Below are 22,091 nucleotides of genomic sequence, written 5' to 3'. Positions count from 1 at the left end.
GGGTTTGTCCCAGACCCTCTTCGTGCAAAGCTACTTGTTTATTACATTATTGCTTCTGTGATCATTAAATGTTCCGTAGTAAGCCCTTTTGAATGTCCGACCATGGTTGCTAATATTAAGAACCTGGCATATATATACAGATATACATATTATACACATGCGTGCGCGCCGCGCGCAGATGAAAATCTTAACCTAAGCAAGATAGACCGAATGGCTCAGCTCTTTCTGGTCCTCTCTTGCACAGGCTCCCGTTATTTCAGTTAGGGAGGTTGTGGAGCAGGTGCAAAAGTGGCCATCCAGAATGGGTGCCCGTCCCGTGGGAAGCTGGTGAAGAATCCTTAACAACTAGAAATGGTAGCCAGAGGGAAACCCAGGCAGAGAAGAGCAGGTCTCTTTGCGGTGGAAAGAAGACCTCCACTCGGTCCGTGGAATGGAGCCAATTCTCAGACTGGCCAGGGAGCAACCCTTGGAGACAGCCTCCATCTTTCTTCAGCCTGAAGTTCTGACGGGGGAGACAAGCTGCACGTGCTGAAATTCCCCGAAGGTCCAAAGGTCATTGGGCAAAGGGAACAAACGTCACGTCATTCTCGCCTTTGACGAAGGGATCTCTCAGTGGGCTTTCTTTTAGCCAGCATGTGGTACACAACGGCTGCTACAGGCTTATCCCTTGAGGAGGAGGGAACTCAAGGAAGACACAACCCCCCCCCCCCAGAGTGGCCCAAAATCTTGGGACTGCCAGGGGCTTCGACCGAGAGGCTGGCGGAAATGGCTCCTCTGCGGCACAGCAATTCCGCCGTCAGTTGTCTGGCTTGGAGAGAAATGCGAGTTCAAGAGGTTTTCTTTCTCCGATGTCCTTAGAGGCTGAGAAACGCCACGGGGGAGAGGAGTCTCGGAGTTGCCTTTGTCAGTCGACCGAGGATCCCGGTGGATCGGGAAAGCTGCTGGGAGGAAGGGACTAGATCCCCAAAGGGACCGCAAGCAGAGACCCGACACAGAGATGGTCGCCGCCCGATGTCATCTCGTGGCTGGGGAGGTGGTGGCGGTGGGGGGGGCAAAGAGAGGCACGTGGAGAGGGGGCCACGAGCTCTTCTCCTGGCTGAGCTCCCACTGCAGCTGCTTGTACAGCTTTTTGGATGCCTTCTTGCGTCGCAGCTTCCGAAAGCCATCCAGCAGGCCATGGTCCAGGCCCACCTGTGGAGGAAGCAGAGCAGGAAAGGGGTGATGCACGGATCCGACTGCCAGTACCGCGTCTGGCAACAACGGCAGCCCGCCGCTCCAAGGAAGCCCGCCGCCGCTGGCTTTCCTCCCCGGATGCTCAGCCGCTCAACAGTCCCCATTTCCCAAACCAAGCCTAGCCTAGCCTAGCCTGGCCTGGCCTGGCCCAGCCTCAGAAAAAAAAAGGGTCTCTGCTTGGCTTTCGCCGAAGACTGCAATGAAGCGCTCCCGCTGCCTTGGACCACATCTTAAAAAGTCTTGCTTCCCCAGCTCCGTTGCTCCTTTGTTACCTCCAGTACGAAAGCCACGAAGAAGTGGAGCGCGACCATCCCCAGCAAGATGACTTTGAAGCTCAGGTCACCGGGGCTCTTCAGACGCAGGAGCTTTTGCAGGAAGGTCAGCGGAAAGACGGTCAGCCAGATCATGAAGCCGGTGAGCAAGAGCAAGGCAATCAGAAACGGCACTGGGGAGAAAGAGACAGCCGAGATGAGGCTTTTGGCGCAGGGCCAGCAGGCAGAAGATGGGATGCCCAAGAAAAAAAACAACGGTCTGACTCGTCCCGGGCCTCCTCTTGACACAGCTGCCGTGGCAGAAGCACTTACCGTTGGTATAAAGCGGCTTGCGGAAAGGCCGGCCTTTGGACACCACCACCGCCAAGATGAGATACTGGAAGCCAGAGGTGCAGAAGACCACCGTGTTCTCGTAATTTGGGAGGTTGGCGGGGGCGGACAGCGTGCTGTTCAGAGGGGTGAACCTGAGCGGGAAAGTAGGCAGTTGGCTGAATCTGGGCTGGCAGCCTGTCCCCACCCGACCGCAGAGGCCAGAAGAAGGGCCGACCCACGGCAGGCTGAGCTAGCGATGGAGCTAGCTGGGCTTCTTCCTCTTCCCCTCGCTCACCACTGCTGGGAGACGGTGATGAAGTAGACGATCACCAGGACGGCGACGATGAGAGCCATTTGGAGGCAAAGGCTGCCCAGGACGGCGAGGCTGATCAGAGCTCCTTGCGGGCGCCGGAGGCCCAAGTCCTCAGCCGGCTCCGTCTTGCCCATGAGAGCGACCATCGTGGTGGTGATGATGAGATCAGTGAACAGGAACTGCCCGTCGCTCAGGTTGGTGTTGATCTAGACAAGGGGGAAGAAGAGAGGGAGGGAAGAAATGGAGAGATGCAATGGCCCGCCTTGCTGTGGAGGGCCGAGCCTCTGCATCTCTGGTGCCGGGGCAGCCCGGCTCGTTGGCTGGTGTCCCCTCCCTCACCCTTGGGGCTGTCCCAAGAAACAGAGGCCTCCTCCGGTCTCGGGTCATCCCAGCCAGGTGGCCCTTCAGATCCTTGTCAGGGGTTCCAGTCAAGCTTCTTCTAGTTCTAGCACATCAGGTGAAAAGTCTGTGTTTTCCTTCTGGGGTTCCCGTCTTTTGCACGTGGCTATTTCCGTCCCCATTTAGAAGCTGCTACTTTAGGCCCCAAGTTATTTCTGATTTCTCTGCGTGCATTTTTGTTTTACCCGGGTCGGGCTTTGTCGTCTTTTTTTTTTTTTGATATGGAGTTCCCGGATCTGATTTGCCATCCCTTGGGCAAATCCGACCACCTGGGCGCTCAGCTTTCTAGACCTCACCGTTCGGGACCTTCCCCCTTGGACTCGGAAGAGGGTCCGCAAGCCGAAAGGGCCGGGAGGGAAAAGGCCGTCTTACCGTGTACAGCAGGAGCACGGAAACGAATTGCGTGAGGCTGTAGAAGGCCATGTATTTGAAGAGGCCGAAGGAGGTGACCAGAGAACATCTTCCTTCCCTAAAGAAGAGAGAGAGAGAACGGTCGCTCACCCTTCTGGCAGAGAAGGGATTGGGGTGAAAGAGCTCAAGGGGGGGAAAATGCTTTGCTCAGAAACGTCATCCCGGGCAAGAAAGAATGCTTTCTTTGCGAACTGGTGTGTCTTTCGCTGAATGTCCCCAAGAAGCGACTCGACCCTGGACACTGCCCAGAGGCCTAGGGCAAAATTGGAGGGTGAGGCGGGGGTCGGGGGGGGGGGGGACTGACAGCTGCAAGAAGACCCGTGGGCTTCATTTCACCTAGGATCAAAATGGTTGAGAAACACCACCCCAAGCTCTCTGGGAATGGAAACCTGGACCGGTATGACCGAGGGAGAAGGATTCCCTTCTTTCTAATTCTGGGAGGTGGCCCAGAGGAAAACGTTAAGCCTGGATCCCTGACAGAGAGGACTCCCACTTGCTTAGCCGGGAAGGTGGTCAGTGCAGCTTACGGCAAAGGGGCAGGATTTGAATTTCTCCCTTCCAAAGAGGCCAGCAAGACACACACACACACACACACACACACACACACACACAGACGTACCCTGGCCTCCAGGAAGAGCAGAACCTGGATGGGAGAAAGGGGGGCCATCAATTCTGCTCCTGGCCGTCCATGCCACCTACCTAATAGTGATGGGGACGCACTTGATGTTGGCCATCTGGGAAGTGAATGGTGCCGCCGCCGAGGCATCGGCTTCAGAGAGTGAGATGCCCACATCGGCTGCCTTCAGAGCCCCACAGTCGTTGGCCCCATCGCCGCACATCGCCACGCAGTAGCTGCGGGCAAGACAGGCAGTCGTTCCCTAAAATGGAAGACCCGATTCCCACCCACCTTGCTTTTTTTTTTCTCCCCCCCAAAAAGGGTGGTGGTGGGGGGAGAGCCGGTCTTTAGTACTCTTAGTATCTTTCAGCTGCAACTTCTGTTGCTTTTCCTTTCTCTCCAAATGCAACGCCGATGCTGGCTACTCTCGATCTCGCAGGCCAGATCCTCCCTCCCGACCTCTGAAGCTCCCAGGCTTTAGGTTTGCAAGAGGGGGGGGGCTGTTCGGGACCAGATCCTTCCCGTGCTTCCACACCCCCTTTTTTTTGATCTCTCCACCCGGCAGAGGGATGTGGGGAAATCTTGCCTCCAGCTGCCCCCCCCCCACAATACTTACTTCAGCTGTTGCAAATGCTCGACCAAGCGAGTTTTCTGATCAGGTAACATCTGTGCGAAAATGGTAGTTTGTACTAATATCTGCAAAGGACAGCAAGGGTGTGTGAGCGGTGCCTTTGCTTTTCTGGAAATGGGGAACAACTTGGGACAATTGGGAGTCATGGTTGTTGCCGCTGAGAAAGAGGAGCTGTGAGATAGAGAGGCTGGCTCTGCTTAGGTGCCCAGCGGAGGCACAGCGCAACTGTCCCCATCCGCCCAATGGCGTAAGGCAGGCTGGTCAGGAGAACCCCTGGCAGAAGGCCAGGAACAGGTGCATCCCGCTAAAAGGGACGGCTGGTCTGAGGAAACCACGGGCACAGGTGAACCAGCTCATCTCCCTCTTGGGGGTTACCTTGGGCAGGAGGGCTGGAAAGCACTCGCAAAGGACCGCAAAGGACTTCCCATTCAAGGCAAAGGAGGACGGCTGCTGTTCCTGCAAGTCGCTGTCTTGCTGGTGCGCGCCCTGCAACAGTCGGATTTTTCATCCGTGCTTGGCATCCCACGTCAGCAGGAGCCTGATTTTGGTAAGGCTTTCTCTTCGCCTGCCCTCCCTCCCTCCCTCGTGTTGCACTGACTGGACAATCTCCCCTTTCTGTCTGAAAGGAAACACTAGCTGGGGCTGGCCGACGGTCAATTCAAATGACCAGGCTTGCAAGGGAGAGACTGTTGTTCAACCATCCCACTCAGTCAGCTAGCAAAGAGAGACTCCTGGCCATTTGGTTTTTGCCAAGAGTATACTTTACTGAAGCCAGGAGTATGCTTTATACACCCCTCCCATCCGGCCATCCCTCCTGTTCTCTGTAAATGTCCGATTAGGTGCTTGTATATTGTTTAGGAAACAGGTTCTCAGTTCCCAGTTCTGCGTATTGTTACTTGACCTTTTGCTGGCTGTAGCTCCTCACACGGATCAGTTGGGCTTCCGTTCCCCCCCCCCCCGTTTCTTCCTTAAAAGCCCCATCTTTCCGTCTCCCGCTCCTGCCTTTGCTAATGTCAGGCTGTCACCTCTTGAAGCTTGGGTAGGAGAGGTGCAACTAGGACAACCTGACTTTCCCCCCCTCCCGCCAAGACAATCATGGTCACAGAGGGTTCAGCCAGGAAGAGTTCTGACCTTGAGCTGCTCCGAAGTGACATCCGAAGTAGTGAAGGTGAGGGCAGCTAGCTTGCCGTGGCTGGGAGGCGCGGCGTTCACGAACACCACACGCTCCTGCGCCTCCAACATTTGGCAGCTCCTCGCCACGTTCACTGCAGTGAGCATGTTGTCCCCTGGTGGCAAAAGGGAGATCTGAGCCCAGCCACCCGTCTCTGCTAGAAGCCGCCGACGTTCCTCCCCGCCACTCTCTCCCAGTCTTCCCAGCCCCTTCCCCCATTTTTTTTTCACCGGTGACCATGACGGTTTGGATCCCCGCACTGCGCAGCACACGGATGACAGGTGCCGTCTCGGGCTTGAGGACGTTCTTGAGGACCAGGAGCCCAAGGAAGATCATGTCCGCCTCCACCTGGTCTCTGCCCAAGGAGGAAGCTTCCGTCAGCAGGCCTTGCCGGGACCCAGAGGATCGTTGAGAGACTTCCCTGCCTTGTGCCAAAATCCAGCCCAAAGCCTGTCTGCCCAGCCTCTGCCTGGGTGCACCCTTCGTCAATCGATTGCAAAGTTTTTCCTCAGTATAAGCTAGCTCATGTTCTGCTTGCAGTGAACGCCCCTTCGCCGTCCTTTTCACGTTTTCCCAGGTGTCCCACATCCCACCTTTGCATTTTCTCTCTCCCGTCTCACCCCCATGGAGAACTTGACCTTTCTCCCCGTTCGTCGGTGAATTTTCTCTAGCAAAAACCTGGTTGGATTCTGCTGCCATTTCCCAACCCATCCAGGGGAGTTGTGGACGCGATACGCGTCCCCTCTATCAACTTTTCATCGTGTAATAACATTAACGAGGGCGCCTCGGTACGTTTTGGCCAGGAACTAACAAGGAGCAATCGATGTGGCTTCCCGTGCCATCCCACGCTCAGTGACCTCGGACATTAAACGGCTATCGATATTTTGAATGTGTTGCTGAACTAACAAGGAGCAATCGATGTGGCTTCCCGTGCCATCCCACGCTCAGTGACCTCGGACATTAAACGGCTATCGGTATTTTGAATGTGTTGCTGAAGTCAAGAGTGCTTTATCTGAGTATTCTCACAGTCTCCAAAGAGTGGAAATAACGAGTCTGCCAGGAGAAGCCTGGAAGCCAGGCTGGTAGGAAAGAAGCGCAAGGACCTGTATGTCCACCACCCACCTGGTCACCTCCTGGGCTTCTTCAAAGGTCCCCACGGCCACCGAGGGCTTATATGCGAGCCCCAGCACACGGAACCCGCTGCTTGTGAACTGGTGCAGCTGCTGGGAAAAATCCTGCGGGACTGCAAGGCAAGAGGGGAGAGCGGCCTTTAGAATAGGAAGACACTTACAAAGCATGAGAAAGACCCTCCCCCTGCCCTCCCCTCATATGCCCTTGAAGGGGACGTGCCGGATCCCTCGCCCTCTGAGGGAATGTGATGCCGAGCCTCCCAGGGACTCCGTAGCCAAACCTCCAACGTCAGAAAAAGACAAACCGTACGGTGGCGAGGGCTAAGTGGGGAGCAAGCTGGGGGCAAGGGCAGAGACCTGATTCACTCTTGCAGAGGCTGGCCACCGTCTCCGGAGCTCCTTTCATGAAAGCCTCCACGGGGCTGTTGCCAGGAGCCTTCCCCAGAACACACATCCTTCGCAGAGCGGATGAAAATGGGAAACGGCGGAGGACGGCCACGGGGACGAGGGGCTTCTGTGGAGAAGAGGCCACAGCTTGAGCCCCCGAAAGCAGCCAGGGTGGCTTCCTCTGCCAGGCCACAGCTGAAGCGGGCGAGAGGAAGTGGGTTTCCCTTCGTTGCACAGGGTGCCGTCTGCATTGCGCTCAGCCGCCGACGAGGAAGGCTGCGAATCAGTCCCTCTCCCCTGCCGCGAGGAAGGATAGAGCCTCACCGTGCTGGGGAGCTGCTCTCTCAGCAGCGGAGGAGTCATGACCAGCAAAGCGTGGGTCCCAAAATCCTGGTCTACGCAGGCCTCCACCTCTGGCCCTTTGGTTTCCACCAGAGACTGCAAGAAGCCAAAAGGGGGCTGTGAAGAGCAGCGGCTCTGTCCATTGAAGGGGCTGCCCCTTAAGCAGAGCCCAGTTTAAACCTCAGCCATGGGGAAAAGGGCTTAGCTTGGCAAAGATGACCAGAAAAGACAAGTAAAACTGTGGGTCACTGGGTCTTTAGTTGCATATGATGCTAGTTTGGGGATTCTGGGGGACTCTGGTTCTTCTCCCTTCTGGAAAGGGAACCACCCCCTCCCCTTTCCACCCATTTCTGACCATGTAGAAGGACGTGGCCAAAGAGAACCCTGGAAATGGCATCCGTGTTCCCTAAAACAGAGGCAGGTTCCTGTCTCACCCATCCAGTAGACTCCAACATCCGGAGATCCACCGGGTCACCTATGGGCAGATCTCCAAGCAGAGAGAGGGTGTGGCAGGTGGCCAGGCAGCGAAGCAGCGGCCCGTCAGCCAGGCAGCGAAGGTCATGAACGATGGGGAGAAAAGAGCTGCTGGCCTGGGGGACGACCCCCCAGATGTCCATGCCGTCAGCGGTAAGGGTCCCTGTCTGGGAGGAAACCCCAACCGAGTAAGAGTTGGCTAAGATCGTTGGATGGGCAGCCCAGGACCCCAGCACTCTTCCCGGGGTCTCACCTTGTCGAAGCAAACTAGCCGCACCTTCCCACAGAGGCTAATGCGTTGCGGACTGACGCAGAAAATGCCCTGGCGTTTCAGCCGACTTTGAGCGTACATGGTGCCCATGGTCATCGCAGCCGGCAAGGCTGGGGGAACCACCACTGTCACGATGTCCAGAGCACGGATGACGATCAGCCACTGGGAAACCTCATGAGAAAACAGACGGGCACAAGGGCTTCCCAACTACCCAGAAGGCCAACGGAACGAGATTACGTGAAGATCCTTGGCGACATTCAGCGGCAAAGCTTCCAGATGGGGAAGGTCAGCTGGCTCCAATCTCTTTGAGCTGGCCTCGCAGCCAGACCTGCTGCCATCCGAGGCTGTCTCCATGCGCCGCGCCCCCCCCCAAAAGCAGAGACCCGATGAGTGGCTGGCCAAAGAGGCCACCAGTTGGAGGCATTTTGTCACCCTGCGTGTTCCAGGGCAGAGAAACCTAGGAGTAGTTCTCAGCTGGAGACCTGGGGGAGGGAGGAGGTGGTGAGAGAGACTCTGAGCCCCCGGGCGCTTACCTGGTTCCTCCTTAAGATGATGATGCTGTAGATGGTTCCAGCAACGGCTGGAGGAAAGAGAAATAAAAGTCTTGGGACCCTGGCAAACAAGGCTGAGCGAGTATTAGAGGAGTCCGCAGATACCCACAAGGGGAGAGCGGCACTCTCGGGAGAGGCCTTGCAGAAGGAGGTGAGCCAAAGAGCTTCCAATCGGACAGGGACCCACAGGTAGGATATATTGCGCACAGGTGGCCAGAGGTGGCAGGGCCCAGCTGAGCTCCTCAACTGCGTAGAGGCAGGAGATGTTTAGGGGCCACATGGGATCTGCTATGGACCAAGGATGGTTTCTATTCCAGCTCCTGCTGATTCAACAAGGCCACCCCAGTGGAACGAATCAACCAAAAATGTCCAAGGGCCAGCAAAGCGCCCAACGTGCTGCTGGGGAAGGAGATAACGGCAGCTTTCTGCTGCTCCCAAGTACCGTCTGTAATGATGCCTGTCCAAAACAGGCTCCACTTGCACATCCCTGAACTTTTTGGCTCAAAGCAGGGATAGCGGTTAAGCACATCCACGGCAGATGGTCTCTTTCCCCGTGACCAAAACCTTCACCCTACAAGCGACAGTCGGTGCCTTTTCCACTTTGGGTTGTCGCGTGCGAACTTACCCAGGATTGCAAGGAAGGTGACAAATTTCCAAGCATCGTTATGGAACCTGAGCTTCAACGGCTTGGAGTGAAGGATGGAGCTGATGAGATCCCCTTTGGCTGTGTAGAAGCCTGGAGGAAGAAGAGGGAGGGAGGTAGCAAGGCTGGCGTGAGACCAGGGAGATGCTGCAGGAGACCGGACAGCCTCCACACTGGCTGGGGAGAGAAGCAGCATCCCGAAATGGCCTCACCGGTGTGGGTCACAACTGCCAGGATATCAGCGTCTCCGTAGGACCGCGCCTGGATGACTTGTGTCCCACAGAACAGGGTGTATCGTTTGTGATCTTCGCGGGAATAGGTGGCACTGGCTTCTTCCGGGCCTTTAGGCAAAGGGGTCTTCAGGACCGGCGTGCTCTCCCCTGGGAAAAAAAAAGACGGCTTGGTGGGGAGCGTCAAGAAAAACTTGAAAGCAGCCAAGTCACTTGAAAGCAGCCAGGTCAGGCTGCCGTTGAAGTCTGTGCAAGCAGGAACATGCCGAGCATTTGATGGGGGTCCAGGCAGGCAGGTGCCGATGGGGGCTTTAAAACGAGTGAACAGCATAGGCTTGCCCATGTTCCCCCGGCTGGCTCACCAGTCAGAAGGCTTTCGTTGACCACACACTCGCCGTTGAGCAGCGCGGCGTCGCAGGGAACCAGCATCCCCTCGGGGGAGACCACGAGGACGTCTCCTGGCACGAGATCCACAGAACTCACCACCACTCTCTCTGGTAGCCAAGAAAGGAAGGAGCTCAGAACGTGCCCCACCCCCCTACCCTTCCAACCTGGAAGACCAGGCCCTCCTTGGCCACGGAAAGGCATCTCCCTTCTCCAGCTTTTCCTGGCAGGGAGGAAGTTGGCTTTTTGAGGGCAGTGGAGTCTTGACTGCCCTGTTTGGGTTCCATAATCTAGAGGGAGCAGGTGCTTAAAAAGGGTGCCCGAGTTCCTAGCTGTGGCTGCATGTGGCTCTCAGCAGCAAGAGAAACCCCACCCCCCCAGAAGGAACTGACAAAGATTGCGTGCAGCCAAGGTGCAAGAGAGAAGCCCAATCTAGCAGAAAGATGTCATGACGTGCAGAACGAGGGAAACTGCTCTGGTGGGTGACCCAGTTGAGGAGGAGAGTCCGTCCGTGAGTCCAGCCTTCAGGCTGGAGCTGCTCTCAAGATCCACCGGGGTGCTGCCTGAGAGGTCACCACGCGTCTGCTCACCTCCAGAAGGTCGGCAAATCTGCACGCTGGTCACCACCTTGGCCATGTTGTGTAGAGTCCTGTTTTGCTGAAGGAAGCCAGTCCTTTGTCAACGCAGCCCCCAAGGGCAAAGCAGCAGCGCCTCTGGGGCACCGCCAGCCCCTCGTTCCCGCCATCGCGCTGGGCTTGAGGGGGCGGGGGTGGATGCACAGGTTAAGCGGGGAGGAGGAAGTCGTGGCCAGGGCCCACCTTTTTGGTGACGTAGAGAGAGAGTCCGATCGAGACGGTGGAAATGATAAAGATGCAGACTGCGTATGAGTAATATTCTTCACAGATCCATAAACTGATGCTGAACACTTGGAAGATGTAGAACAAATTCAGGATCTGCAAAGGAGAACAAGGGCCCGCTTAGCGCTTCATTGGTACTTCCGCCTTCACTGATTGGGTCTCTGCAGAGACAACTCCCTCCCCAGCCAATGAGCTCCCAGGGGGCCTATGATTCAGAAGAGGAGAATCTGGGAAGCCCCCTCCCTCCCTGCCTTGAAGGATATGCAGAGGGGCTTCAGAGCGACAGAACCCCTTCCGAAGGGACCAGAAAAGCACTTATATGCCGTTTCACGGTGCTTTACAGCCCTCTCTAAGCGGTTTAGAGTCAGCCTATTTGCCCCCCAACAATCTGACTCCTCATTTTACCGACCTTGGAAAGATGGAAGGCCGAGTCAAACCTTGAGCCGGTCAAGACCGAACCGCTGGCAGTCGGCAGGGTTTAGCCTACAATGCTGCCTCCTAACTTGCTCTTGCACCCAAAGAGTTCTCAGGCGCCCCTTTTATTCTTCATCTTCCCTCTTTGTAGCTTCTTAATTTAACTGATGTGGACCGAGCAGATTTGCTGAGAGTTAGGTGGCGCACACGTTTAATCCCTTAGTATTGTTCCTGTTCTCCCTGTTTTAGAGGCAGACGGAGGCAGGAGCCACTCTGCACTGTTCAGGCCAAGGAGAAGAGCCCTTCCTTGCTCGCTCGCTCGCTCGCGTTGCTGAAGACGGACCAGGCTGCTGCTGGCTCCACCGCAGGCAGAACTGGAACTCACCTCATCCATCAGCAACCGGAAGTAGGACTTCACCGGCACGTCAATCAGGTTTGGGCCGTAAATCATCTTTCTGTCAAAAGACGGGGCAGCGTACAAGGGGCGCACAGTTTTAGGAAAGCTGTCGTCATCCTAAAGGCCCACTTCAGCTAGTCAGGGACTTCAGGAATCCGAGTGTAGAAAAGGCAGACCCCCCATTGGCCTCCCACTAAAAAGAGTTCATTGTGGAACTAAGAACTGTTGCTTCTCTGTCTCGTAAAATACGGGTGGGTGCGGGCACAATTCTGTATTTATTTTTGTCATATTTACGCAGCGTACATCGGAGCAGGTGGGGTGTTGGCCCGTTGAGGGCCGCGTGCAGCGAAATTTCCTTTCAACGTATGCCGATGAGCGTACGTTCAAAGGGACGGCAAACTTGTTATTCTATTCGATTCTCTGGCGGAGGAGAATTTGCTAGTCCACAGCCAGCTCTGACGGAGCACTGTGTGAAGAGTTGGCTGGCTTGGCTTCCCTATAACGCTTCCCTGAGGCAGGGAAGGAGACCCCGCCAGTCCCCTCCGAGCCCGTTCCCCATAGGGCCGCCATCGGGAGGGGACTGCTGGATTTTGTGCACCTTGACGGAGACGTTAGGTCTGTTTTAGTGAGGCCCGGCAAGCAAACTGGGTAGCAAGCAAAAAGGGAATGAGGGGAGGTGATCTTGCAAGATCTGTTTTTTTATTCCCAAACAATTCCCTGCTCCCCCTCCCTCCTCAAATCGGGATACTGCAGCACTAGAGAAGGGAAAGGGAGGGACGTGCCTGGCGGACTGCTCCTGGACGCTCAGACCACGGCAGGAGCGGTGGAGGTCGGAACACGTCCAGTCTTCATTCAACGTGCTGCAAAACAGAGGAAGAAAAGGGGTGGGTTGCCTGTCTCCCGGGATGGGTCAAAATCTGAAGGCCCAGAGGCCGGTTAGGTTAGCCAGGACTGTCCAGTTCCACCGCTACAGCCCAGGGGAGCGTTCTGCAGAGGGGCGTTCTGGCGTGAAGGGCCCCTTTTGGCCATGGGAGAGGACCTCACCTGGCCTTGCAGTAGGCCTTTCGCCTTTCCACCCAGAGGTAGCGCACACCTTCGAAGGAGTAATAGCGAAGGACGTTTTTCTGAAGAGGAGAAGAGACAGGGGCGGGTTATCAGCGCCTGCAAGGTGGCAGCGGCATCCTCTGACTAGCCTGCTTCGTGCCATGGCGGGGATGGCATCCGTGCCGCGAGAGGGCTGGGCGACGTGCCCCTTTGCAGTGCGGCCTAGTCAGGGGACCCCCGTGGGTGAGCCGCCCAGAACGGACGGCAGGGACATCCGTCCCAGGGTGCTGACCTCTTCTTTCTGGTGCAGCCATATTGTGTCCCGGCTTCCTGTCTGGTCATCTGAAACGCCCACGGCGATAGCACTTTTCCCCTCGTCTGTGCCGGATTCCGGGCTTCCCAGGAAGAGAGAGAGAGGAGAAGACGTTTCGGGAATCAGGACGGTGGCCCCCTGTCCTTGAAGAGGAGGCTCCAGAGCTGGTGAGGGAGGTCAGGAGCAAGCGCCAGGGGTGGGGGATTTGCTAGGGCTTGCGTCCCCATCCTTCCTCTTACCTGCGCGGTCAGCCTCCTTCTTGACGGAAGACACCTCTCTCTCCCAGCCGACTCAGGATGCAGCCACTGACGTTCCCCCAGGGCCCCCCCTCAACACCTTTTGCCAATCACCGCTTACCTGCCATCCTCTATCTGCTCTGTTTGGACCCTGGATGTGAAACATCGTCCCGGCTGATCCTGGAAGAAGAGGGCAGGCACAGCTGATGGGGCAGAAGAGCCAGTGGCTTTGGGCAGAGGAGGAGATGTGTCCAAAGGCACGGGAGCTGCCGGGGCTACCCGGCTGCCCACTGCAGTGCCCGAGCCAGCTGGGGCCCTCCTGCCACGGCACTTACTTGGATGAGCACCCAGTCCGCCTGGCGCAAGGGGCAGGCTGTGCATTTGGCGTAGATTTCCAGGTGCGGCTTCCAGTGGAAGATGGCCAGGGGCAGCCCCAGCGTGAGCACGGAGACCGAGTGGCAGACCAGCGTCTTCCATGTTTTTCTCTGGTAACCCTTCACTTCCTGGGGAAGGAAGAAGCGCCATTGGGAGGAGAAGCCGGACAGGAGTTCCAACACCCGTGGCCTCCGCTTAAAGGACAGGCCCCGCGGTTGGACTAATCCTGAACGTAAAGAGAACGGAGGACTTTGGCCACCTCGCTACGGGAGAGCGCAAGGGCGCTTCCTGGTAAGACCTCCACGCCCAGCCATTGTGACTCGAGGTTTTATCCCTCCTGGATTCCTTAAACCTCCAGAGCACAAGAGACTTAAAGAGGAGAGCAAATTGATCTCATTTCCTCATGAGCCAACGTTCTCTTCATTCACCACCCCCCCAGGTCCTCCCTTTTGGCAAAGCAGAGGAGTGTCGGCAGAAGCATTGAAAGACCGGTTTTAGCTGCCCCTCCCGCTTTGGAAAATCCCTCTTCCAGCTCCTGGTACCGACTACCCAATGCAGCACTGACCTTCCCCCCCCCCCCCCTTGCATCTCCCTCCCTCTGGAAACTCCCTTCTTACTGGAGAGGATTTACACGGGCTCTGCTCCAGAGAACGGTAATTCAGCTGCTGCTCTGCCAACAGGCCGTTATTACCTAACAAAGGAGAAGAAGGAAAAATCTCACTCGCGGGCAAGAGCGAGCTCTTTGCAGGAAACTGGGACTTCGGACGGGAGAGTCCTGCCTAAAAACACCTCTGCTTCCTCAGGGTTGGTTGAACTCCAGCTCCGAGGGAGCAAAGCGGGCCTCAACGGCCGAGGGAGGAGGCCAACGGGTTTGAAAGCAACGAGCTACAGAGGAGCTTCCTCGCGTCAGTCGCAAGCGCAAGGGGGGGGGGCACAGAAGAGTTGATTTTCCCTTCAGCTTTCGGGGGGCCGGGATCCAGCCCTGCTTTCCCACCGCCGGGCTGTTCCCGTGGGGCGCCTCGTCTGTGCCTGGGCTCATGTGAGGAAGCGCCATCTCGCGGTCTGGGCACAGAGCTGTCTATGTCAGGGGTCCCCAATCCCCAGGCCATGGATCGGCACCGGTCCGCAGCGTGCCGGCAAGCGGGCCGCACAAACAAGCAAAACTCCGTCCTTGGGATGCAGGCGGCATTCAAAACCACGCCCCCTCTGGTCCACGGAAAAAACGTTTTGATGTGGCACCGGTCCCCGGTGCCCAAAAGGTTGGGGACCTCTGGGCTATATGTTGTCATATTTAAAGGGCCAGGTGAGCTGAAGCTGCCAGGTGGAAGATAATTTCAAGTGTATTTGGAAGAACAGTCGCAGAGGGGACAAGAGGCAATAATAGAGGAGGAGGAGGAAGAGGAAGGAAGGGAGAGAGGGACCCAGAGTGCTCCCCAAATCAAACGGGCATATTTTCATGCCCAAGAGAAAGGAAGTGTGTTCTCCAACCCATCAAACTACCATTTGAGGGCTGGCTGGATCATGGGACTGATCCTGCATCTTGCAGGAGACGGAGAGAGGGGGCTGCCTTGAACACCGAGCAGCCACTGGATTTTGGCTCCCCCTCCCCTTCTCTCTTGAAGCCCTTCCGCCTCTTTACCCGGCAAGATCCTGGCGTGCTCAGCAGCCTCCATTGGACCCTCCAGTTTTTCCAAACATCCTCAGGTGAATTCGGCTCTCGTAGCCGCCATGGATAGCGCCCGGGACGGGAACGGCCGGTGGTCACGTTGACTCAGCAGCCCTCTCTTGAGCCTGGGTCTTGAGGAGGGCGCAGTGGAGCCTGTGTCAGGGGCATGAGGGAGAGGGAAAACGAGAGCACGGAGCTGCAGGATGATAATAGTAATAATAATAGTAATAATAGTAATAATAGTAATAATAATAATAATAATAATAATAACAATAATAATAATAATATGATGATGATGATGATGATGATGATGCTGGCAGCAACCCATGTCAACCAGTCAGTTTGAGTGTTCAGTTGACTGAGTTTCATGTTTCATGTTTTATGAATAAAAGTTTGATATAAAAGTAGTAGTACTAGTAAAGTTGGAAGGGACCTTGGAGGTCATCTAGTCCAACCCCCTGCCGGGAGAGGAGGGCAAGGCTTTGGCTGGATCACCATGGGGGGCATCCTGTGGCGGAGACCCTCCCCCCAATGGGAAAAGCCTTGGTGGAGCAGTGGGCTAATGCCTCCTTAAGTAACACCAGCTGCCTGCATTTAGTGCAGGTTCGAGTCCCACCAGGCTCAAGGTTGACTCAGCCTTCCATCCTTCCTAGGTAGGTAAAATGAGGACCCAGATTGTTGGGGGCAATTAAGCTGACTTTGTAATAATGCCGCTTGGGGGGTGTATGAAAGCCCTAATAAGCAGGCATATGCATAGAAGGAAGGCTACTGCTAAGCTTGTAAGCCGCCCTGAGTCTTCGGAGAAGGGCGGGATATAAATGGAATTAAATTTTTTTTTTAAAAAAAAGAGGGGAAGGGGATCTTGGAGGTCATCTAGTCCAACCCCCTGCCAGGAGAGGAGGGCAAGGCTTTGGCTGGATCACCATGGGGGGCATCCTGTGGCTGAGACCCTCCCCCCCAATGGGAAAAGCCTTGGTGGAGCAGTGGGGATAAACATTTAATTAAATAAATAAATAAAATAAATAAATCCCGTCCACACAGGTAGAGCAGCATTTGGGGCACACGAAGGCAAAGTTCTCTCGGAGAAGGGTGGGACTCTGGGACTGATCCAGTGTTTTGGGGGGAAGGCAAGCTGGGACGGTGCCTCCAGCCAAGGAAGGGGGGACAGGGGGGGGTCAGCCTGGGGCCAGAGCACCTGCTTCCTTTGGGTCACCCCTTGCCCGAACAACCCCCCCACCCCTCTTTGTCCCTGCAAAGAAGCCTCTTCCTCACCGCTTTGCCTTCCTTCCGCCGACACCAGCCAGGACGCCCGCAGGACTACGTGGCACTTCGCACCCAAGAGCCCGGCCCGGCGGAGAGTCAAGGGCGACCCAAGGCGGCAAGGCTGCCTTCGCTAACCCGGGGATTTCTCCGGAGGGGGGGAGAAAAGAAGGGGAGCCGGTCTCCCGCGATCGCAGCCCCGTCCTCCAGAGGCGACCCCCGGCCTGGGATGCGCGCCCTTCTGTACCCCAGCAGCAGCAGCCGCTCTCCGTCCGCCGCCCGCGGCTCCAGCAGGTGGACAGCTCCGCTCGCTCGCTCGCTCGCCCGGGGGCTGCCGGCCAAGTGGAGGCGCGCCGGGGCGAGCCCGGGAGCCCCTGCAGCAGCTGATCCTTCAGGGGGGGCGGGGCTGGCGCTCGCGGAGGCTGCCGGGAGACGTAGTCCTAGCTCAGCCGATTTAAATCCCCCGCACTCGCCTCGCCGGGCTTGCGTTGTCCCCGCAGGAGTCCCGCGTCCCGCTGGTGGGAGTTTTACGCTTCTCTTTCCCTTTAAGGCTGGAGAGCCCGTTCGCCTGAAATGGTCTAAGCCAGGGGTCTTCAAACTTGGCCCTTTTATGACTTGTGGACTTCAACTCCCAGAATTCCTCAGCCAGCTTTGCTGGCTGAGGAATTCTGGGAGTTGAAGTCCACAAGTCATAAAAGGGCCAAGTTTGAAGACCCCTGGTCTAAGCCTTGGGGTGTCCTGCCTGAGCGGGGGGGGGGGTCGGGCTAGATGACCTCCGAGGTCCCTCCCGACTCCTAAAGAGATACCTTGTCCAACAGGCCCAACCTGGACTGAAGATGGGGGTGGGGTGGGGTTTAATATTGTTTTAATTTTTGATTGGTTTTAGTAATTAATTATGGGGGCTTTGTAATTTAATTCTTTTTTTTTAATATTTGTATCGGTTTTTTTAAATAGTTGTTTTATTGTTGTGAGCCGCCCCGAGTCCTTCGGGAGATAGAGCGGCATATAAGTCCCATAAATAAATAGATATATAGATAGATAGGTAGGTAGGTAGGTAGGTAGATAGATAGAGACGATAGATAAAAATTCTAGTCTATTCTACATTCTCTTCTCTTCTGCTCTCTTCTATTCGTCATTCCTCCTATTATTCTCTTCTCTTCTGCATTCTCTTCTCTTCTCTTTATTTTATTCTCTTCTAATTTTTATTCTAATTCCAAGGGAAATGGTGTCCCAAATCAGAAAACAACCAAGCCGATATCCTGCGTGGCTCCAGCGCCCTCGTTTAACTTTTGCAACCATGGGTGGTCCTTATCAACACAGGGGAAACGGGCTCTGTTGAATTAATGCCATCCTAATGCCCTAAGCAACTCCCAACTTGCTGGCTGGCTTGTGTCATTGCTCCCTCGCTCTTGCAAAGGACTACTAGAGCTTCCCTCGTTTGAACGCCTCTTCCCCTCTGGACGGGGGGGGGGGGGGAATGCCTCTCTTTACTTGTGTGCCTAAATAAAGAGATGTTAACTCTACCTTTCCAGATTTGGGCCAGGCGTGCTTTTACGCCGACATTTATGGCTTATCCGCTGCGCGTCCGAGAACGTTTTGCTGAAGAAATGCAGGCTGTTTGTGAACTGAAGGAAGGGAGGGCCCAGCTCAAGGCAAAGGGCAGGTGAGCTGCGGTTGAGCAACCGGCCTCTCCTGCCTCCTGTCTTAGGCACACACACACACACACACACACACACACACCTCCCACCACTCGGGGTCTCCTGAGCTCTGTGCAGAGGAGCATTCGAAAGAGCAGCCTGAACCGAAGACAGAGAGAGAAGGTAGAAAACTGCTTTTTTTTAATTATTTGTCTTTACAGGTTTCACTGTACACATCCACACAAGCAAAGTGGAGTCTACAACCCCACTGAAAAACCCAGCTATAAGTTAAAGGCCCTCCAGCGGGAAGGTAAGACGTGCACACGAGGTGGGCTGGCCTAAGCGTGGGCCGCCTTTTCTTTGTACGTGGCCATCATCTTCTTGATTTCGGCGATCGCTTTCCCGGGATTCAGGCCCTGGGGAAGAAAAGCCACGGGGGAAGGGAAGGGCTGTGTTAACTGGCTCAGCTCGCCCTCATCCCAGCCGGCTGGGGAAAACCTGGTCCCAGCACCCACCTTGGGGCAGGTCTGGGTGCAATTCATGATGGTGTGGCAGCGGTAAAGGGAGAAGGGGTCTTCAAGCTGGGCCAAGCGCTCCTCCGTGTAATCATCCCGGGAGTCGATCATCCAGCGGTAGGCCTGAGGGAGCAGCCGCTCGTGGGAAGAACTGCTTTTCCTCCCCCCACCCCCTGCTCCCTAGAGCAGAGGCCCACCTCCCATTCCAGCACCGGCCGAGACAGCGGCCAGCCAAAGGGCAGGCGGAGAGCCGTCTCCCCGGGGGCTCCGTTACCTGCATGAGCACGGCTGGGCCGAGGTACTTGTCCGCGTTCCACCAGTAACTGGGACAGCTGGTGCTGCAGCAGGCGCAAAGGATGCACTCGTACAGCCCATCCTGGGGGAGCCAAAGAGAGGCCCCGTGAGGCAGAGGGTGGCCAAGAGAAGGCGGAGGGTCCCTTGGCCTCTCTTTCCCTGCTGGAGGGAAAGCAGAGCCCCCTCCCCTCACACCCTGCTTTTCGTTATGCAGCCCCTGTCGTGGTTCGGACGGAAGCATTTCAGGGGGGACCAAGAGGCACTTCGAAAGCCAGCGCTCTCAAAAAAAAACAAAACCCGCTTAGACCGCCGCTATCAGCTAAGAGAGGCAGGAAAGAAACAAGCAATGACCAGCTTATCCCGATCTTCTATGGACTGGAAATACTGCTCTTTCCCCTCCTTCGATTCGTCCTTCTTCTTCAGGTAAGGCTGGATAGCTTTGTATTGGGCGTAGAAGTTGCTCAGGTCCTGAAAGGAGGGGGAACACACACAGGCCGGGTTTACACGTCGCCACCAAGCTCTGATTGAAGGGAAACGGTTTTTGGAAATAATAGCAAGAGCACTTAGACTTATATACCGCTTCAGACTGCTTCACAGCCCTCTCAAGCTGTTTATAGAGTCAAGACTATGGCCCCCCCTCCCCCTAACAATCCGGCTCCTCATTTTACCGACCTGGGAAGGATGGAAGGCTGAGTCAAGCTTGAACCGGTCAGAATCAAACTGCTGGCCGTCGGCAGAATTAGCCTGCAATCCTGTATTCTAACCACTGCGCCACCACGGCTCTTATGAATAAGCCACGATTGATGATTCACGTAAAAGGTAGCTTACAAGTACAGCAGCTCATACATGCCACGCTAAGCCCAAACCACCTAACCCGTTCAGGCCGAACAAGATGAGTGACAGCGGGTATAATTGTGTACTAGATGGCGAAGATGGCCAGGCACAAAACACAACACGCACACCTTTCTGCCAGTGCCCTTCTCCCAGCTCCAGGCCCCACCCCAGATCTAGAATCCATTGGGGGGGGGGGGAAACGTGACCCAACCACAGAATTCCCTGGACTTACAGGCACGAGGTCTTTCACCACATACATGTGAGGGAGAGGATAGATCTTGGTGACCTTGTTGAGATTGGTGTCGATCCTCTTGGTACAAGCCAGAGTATTCTCTCCGTTTATGTTCATGGCGCACGAGCCACAAATGCCTGCGGGGACAAAGACGGAGCTTTCCAAAGAGGAAAAGCAGGATTTTGGGGGGAGGGCGACAGCCTCCTCCTCCTCCTCCGTATTGCACGGAGCGTCTGCCCTCCGGAGCCGGACGGCAAGGGGGGGCAAGCCTCACCTTCTCGGCAGGACCTGCGGAAAGTCAGGGTGGAATCCATTTCGTTCTTGATCTTGATCAGGGCATCCAGGACCATGGGGCCACACCTGGAACGAGAGCCCGCCAGCTGCTAGAAAGAGGAGGGGGGGGGCCGCCAGCCCTCCTTTTCTCTTCTTGCCCCTGGACGGGATCTCTTTACTCTCCTACCATCCGGTAGGAGGTATAGGAGTATAGCCAGCCGTACCAACAGGCTGAAAAATAGCTTTTATCCATGGGCTGTTAGGCTTTTGAATGGGACACAATCTTATGCAGAATTGACTTGGGAGGCAGGTGTGTGCTGTAGTTGGTTCACGTGGTGTGGTGGGATGGAGGGTTTGTTGTCACTGTGTGTTGGGGGGGAGAGAGCACGGGGGGAGGCTCAGCTAATCTCAATGTACACATGTTGTACTTTGACAATAAAAAGTTTATTATTAGAGGGTCGCTTGGCTGAGTTTGCAGATTTGCTAACCTACCCCGTTGCGGCTGCCCGGCCGTTGGGGAGCCAGGAGGGCCCAGCCTGCCCTGCCCTGGTTGGGGAAAAGGGCCACTCACTTCTTCAGGTCCAGCTCGTACGTCTGCATGCGGGGCTTCTCTCCCAGGTTATCCGGGCTCCAGCGGTACACGGCGAACCTCTTCGGGCAGGCGGACGCCTCCGCGGCCGGCGCTGCTGCTGCTGCTGCTCCGGCGTGAGCTCGGCGGCGGATCTGCAAGCCGGAGAGGGGAGCCAGGCGGTGCCGCTCATTGAGGACTAGAAGCGTGAGAAGCTCAGCCCGCACCGAGAGAGCGTTCAGCGCACGCGCACCCCGCAAACCGCCACCCTTCGTCCCTCGCTCACCTGAAGCAGCGCCGCGCCGCTTCTTCCCCTCGCCGCCCCCCAGCCCGCCGCCGCCGTCGCCATCAGCGCCATCCCGGCGTCCTTCCGGCGTCCTTCCGGGGACTGGGACGGGAGCACCGGAAGCGGAGGGCGCCTGCTTCCTGTCCTCCTTCGCGTCCGCCGTCCCCCACTTCCGGTTCAGGTCCCTTCCCAAAATGGCCGAACCTCGCTTCCTGTCCCGTCGCGAAAGCGTTCCCCCCTCCGCTTCCGGTCCAACCCTGAGCCTTTTTTTCTTTCCTCCCCACCCACAAAATGGCCGAGGCTTAATTTTCTCGACTCGGCTTCAGTTGGCTGGCTGAGGAATTCTGGGAGTTGAAGTCCACAAGTCACAAAAGGGCCAAGTTTGAAGACCCCCTGAGTTAAAGCGCCTCTCTTCGTGGCGCTCCGTCCGTCCTCCAGCGCTCTGTCCGTCTGGCTTCTGTTTTTGCTTCAGCCTTTCATCTCATCTCCCCCCTCCCCGCTTGTTTGCTTCTGCCTTTGCTGCTCTTCTTCCGTTTCTGTCTTCTATCCCGAAGGTGTCTTTTTTTTTTGGTCCCCCACGAGGCAACTGGGCTCCCTTTGTTTCTTTCTTTGAAGACGTTTCCCTCCTTCCATCCAAGAAGCTTCCCCGGTTCTGACCGGGCGGTGGGGGAAAGGAAGGATTTATACTCCTTGCAGACAGCCGGTCATTTGCCTTCTTTTTTTAGGGAGCCGTTGAGGCCACTTGGGAGGTTGGCCTGTGTCCTCAGGGCCACCTGAGGGGTGCAAATGGGTGCAGAGCCTTCTGGGAACCGCTGAAAGGACCGGTGTTGTAGACTGGATTTAGGGCTGTTTTCAGTTTTGACCTGGGTGGCCTCTTTGACCCCTCTTTCAAACCAGCCGTCCTCTCTGTCCAAAATGTCAAAAAAGAAGGTTTTTTGTTTAATTCCTAGGTGGGTTCCACTTCTATTAGACTTAAGAAAATGACAGAACGGTGGGAAAGGCTGGACGAAAGATCAAAAAGTAGGCTCTGTGAAATAATTATAATGCTTTTTTTCCCCATCCCCTGTAGGAGGGGAGTGGCAAAGGCAGATAATCAATAATCTAGGATAGACTCCTCCAG

The 22,091-nt window shown here is 56.0% G+C and overlaps 2 protein-coding genes across 6 annotated transcripts; both read right to left on the bottom strand.

Moving 5' to 3' along the window:
• Positions 1 to 19: 19 nt before the first annotated feature.
• Positions 20 to 16,655, bottom strand: ATP13A2 (ATPase cation transporting 13A2). Of its 5 annotated transcripts, none has more exons than XM_081341531.1 (30): positions 16,345 to 16,655; positions 15,046 to 15,268; positions 14,024 to 14,097; positions 13,367 to 13,534; positions 13,153 to 13,211; positions 12,775 to 12,877; positions 12,483 to 12,562; positions 12,217 to 12,298; positions 11,427 to 11,492; positions 10,589 to 10,723; positions 10,361 to 10,427; positions 9,749 to 9,880; positions 9,369 to 9,536; positions 9,139 to 9,249; positions 8,496 to 8,542; positions 7,945 to 8,133; positions 7,652 to 7,858; positions 7,200 to 7,313; positions 6,846 to 7,002; positions 6,481 to 6,601; positions 5,589 to 5,713; positions 5,319 to 5,473; positions 4,563 to 4,673; positions 4,173 to 4,252; positions 3,640 to 3,792; positions 2,902 to 2,998; positions 2,113 to 2,336; positions 1,818 to 1,969; positions 1,506 to 1,678; positions 20 to 1,191 (listed from the first exon to the last, which is right to left on the bottom strand). In XM_081341531.1, exons 2-30 carry the CDS (start codon positions 15,077 to 15,079, stop codon positions 1,015 to 1,017), a joined length of 3,561 nt encoding a protein of 1,186 aa, XP_081197657.1. In that variant the 5' UTR covers positions 15,080 to 15,268; positions 16,345 to 16,655; the 3' UTR covers positions 20 to 1,014. The 5 variants fall into 5 exon arrangements, with proteins under 5 accessions (XP_081197657.1, XP_081197658.1, XP_081197656.1 ...); XM_081341532.1 differs by having other exon boundaries at positions 15,046 to 15,225; XM_081341530.1 differs by lacking the exon at positions 16,345 to 16,655 and having other exon boundaries at positions 15,046 to 15,470.
• A 1,493-nt stretch (positions 16,656 to 18,148) lies between these two features.
• Positions 18,149 to 21,102, bottom strand: SDHB (succinate dehydrogenase complex iron sulfur subunit B). Its single transcript, XM_081341348.1, has 8 exons — positions 20,972 to 21,102; positions 20,689 to 20,840; positions 20,119 to 20,204; positions 19,845 to 19,981; positions 19,130 to 19,246; positions 18,759 to 18,860; positions 18,485 to 18,607; positions 18,149 to 18,385 (listed from the first exon to the last, which is right to left on the bottom strand). Exons 1-8 carry the CDS (start codon positions 21,041 to 21,043, stop codon positions 18,308 to 18,310), a joined length of 867 nt encoding a protein of 288 aa, XP_081197474.1. The 5' UTR covers positions 21,044 to 21,102; the 3' UTR covers positions 18,149 to 18,307.
• Between the last annotated feature and the right edge of the window lie 989 nt (positions 21,103 to 22,091).

This window comes from Vipera berus, assembly GCF_964194415.1.
Source record: "Vipera berus genome assembly, chromosome: 17".
Taxonomy (NCBI): domain Eukaryota; kingdom Metazoa; phylum Chordata; class Lepidosauria; order Squamata; family Viperidae; genus Vipera; species Vipera berus.
Note: the sequence above shows the minus strand (reverse complement) of the source record. Positions and strands in the feature narration are given on the sequence as shown.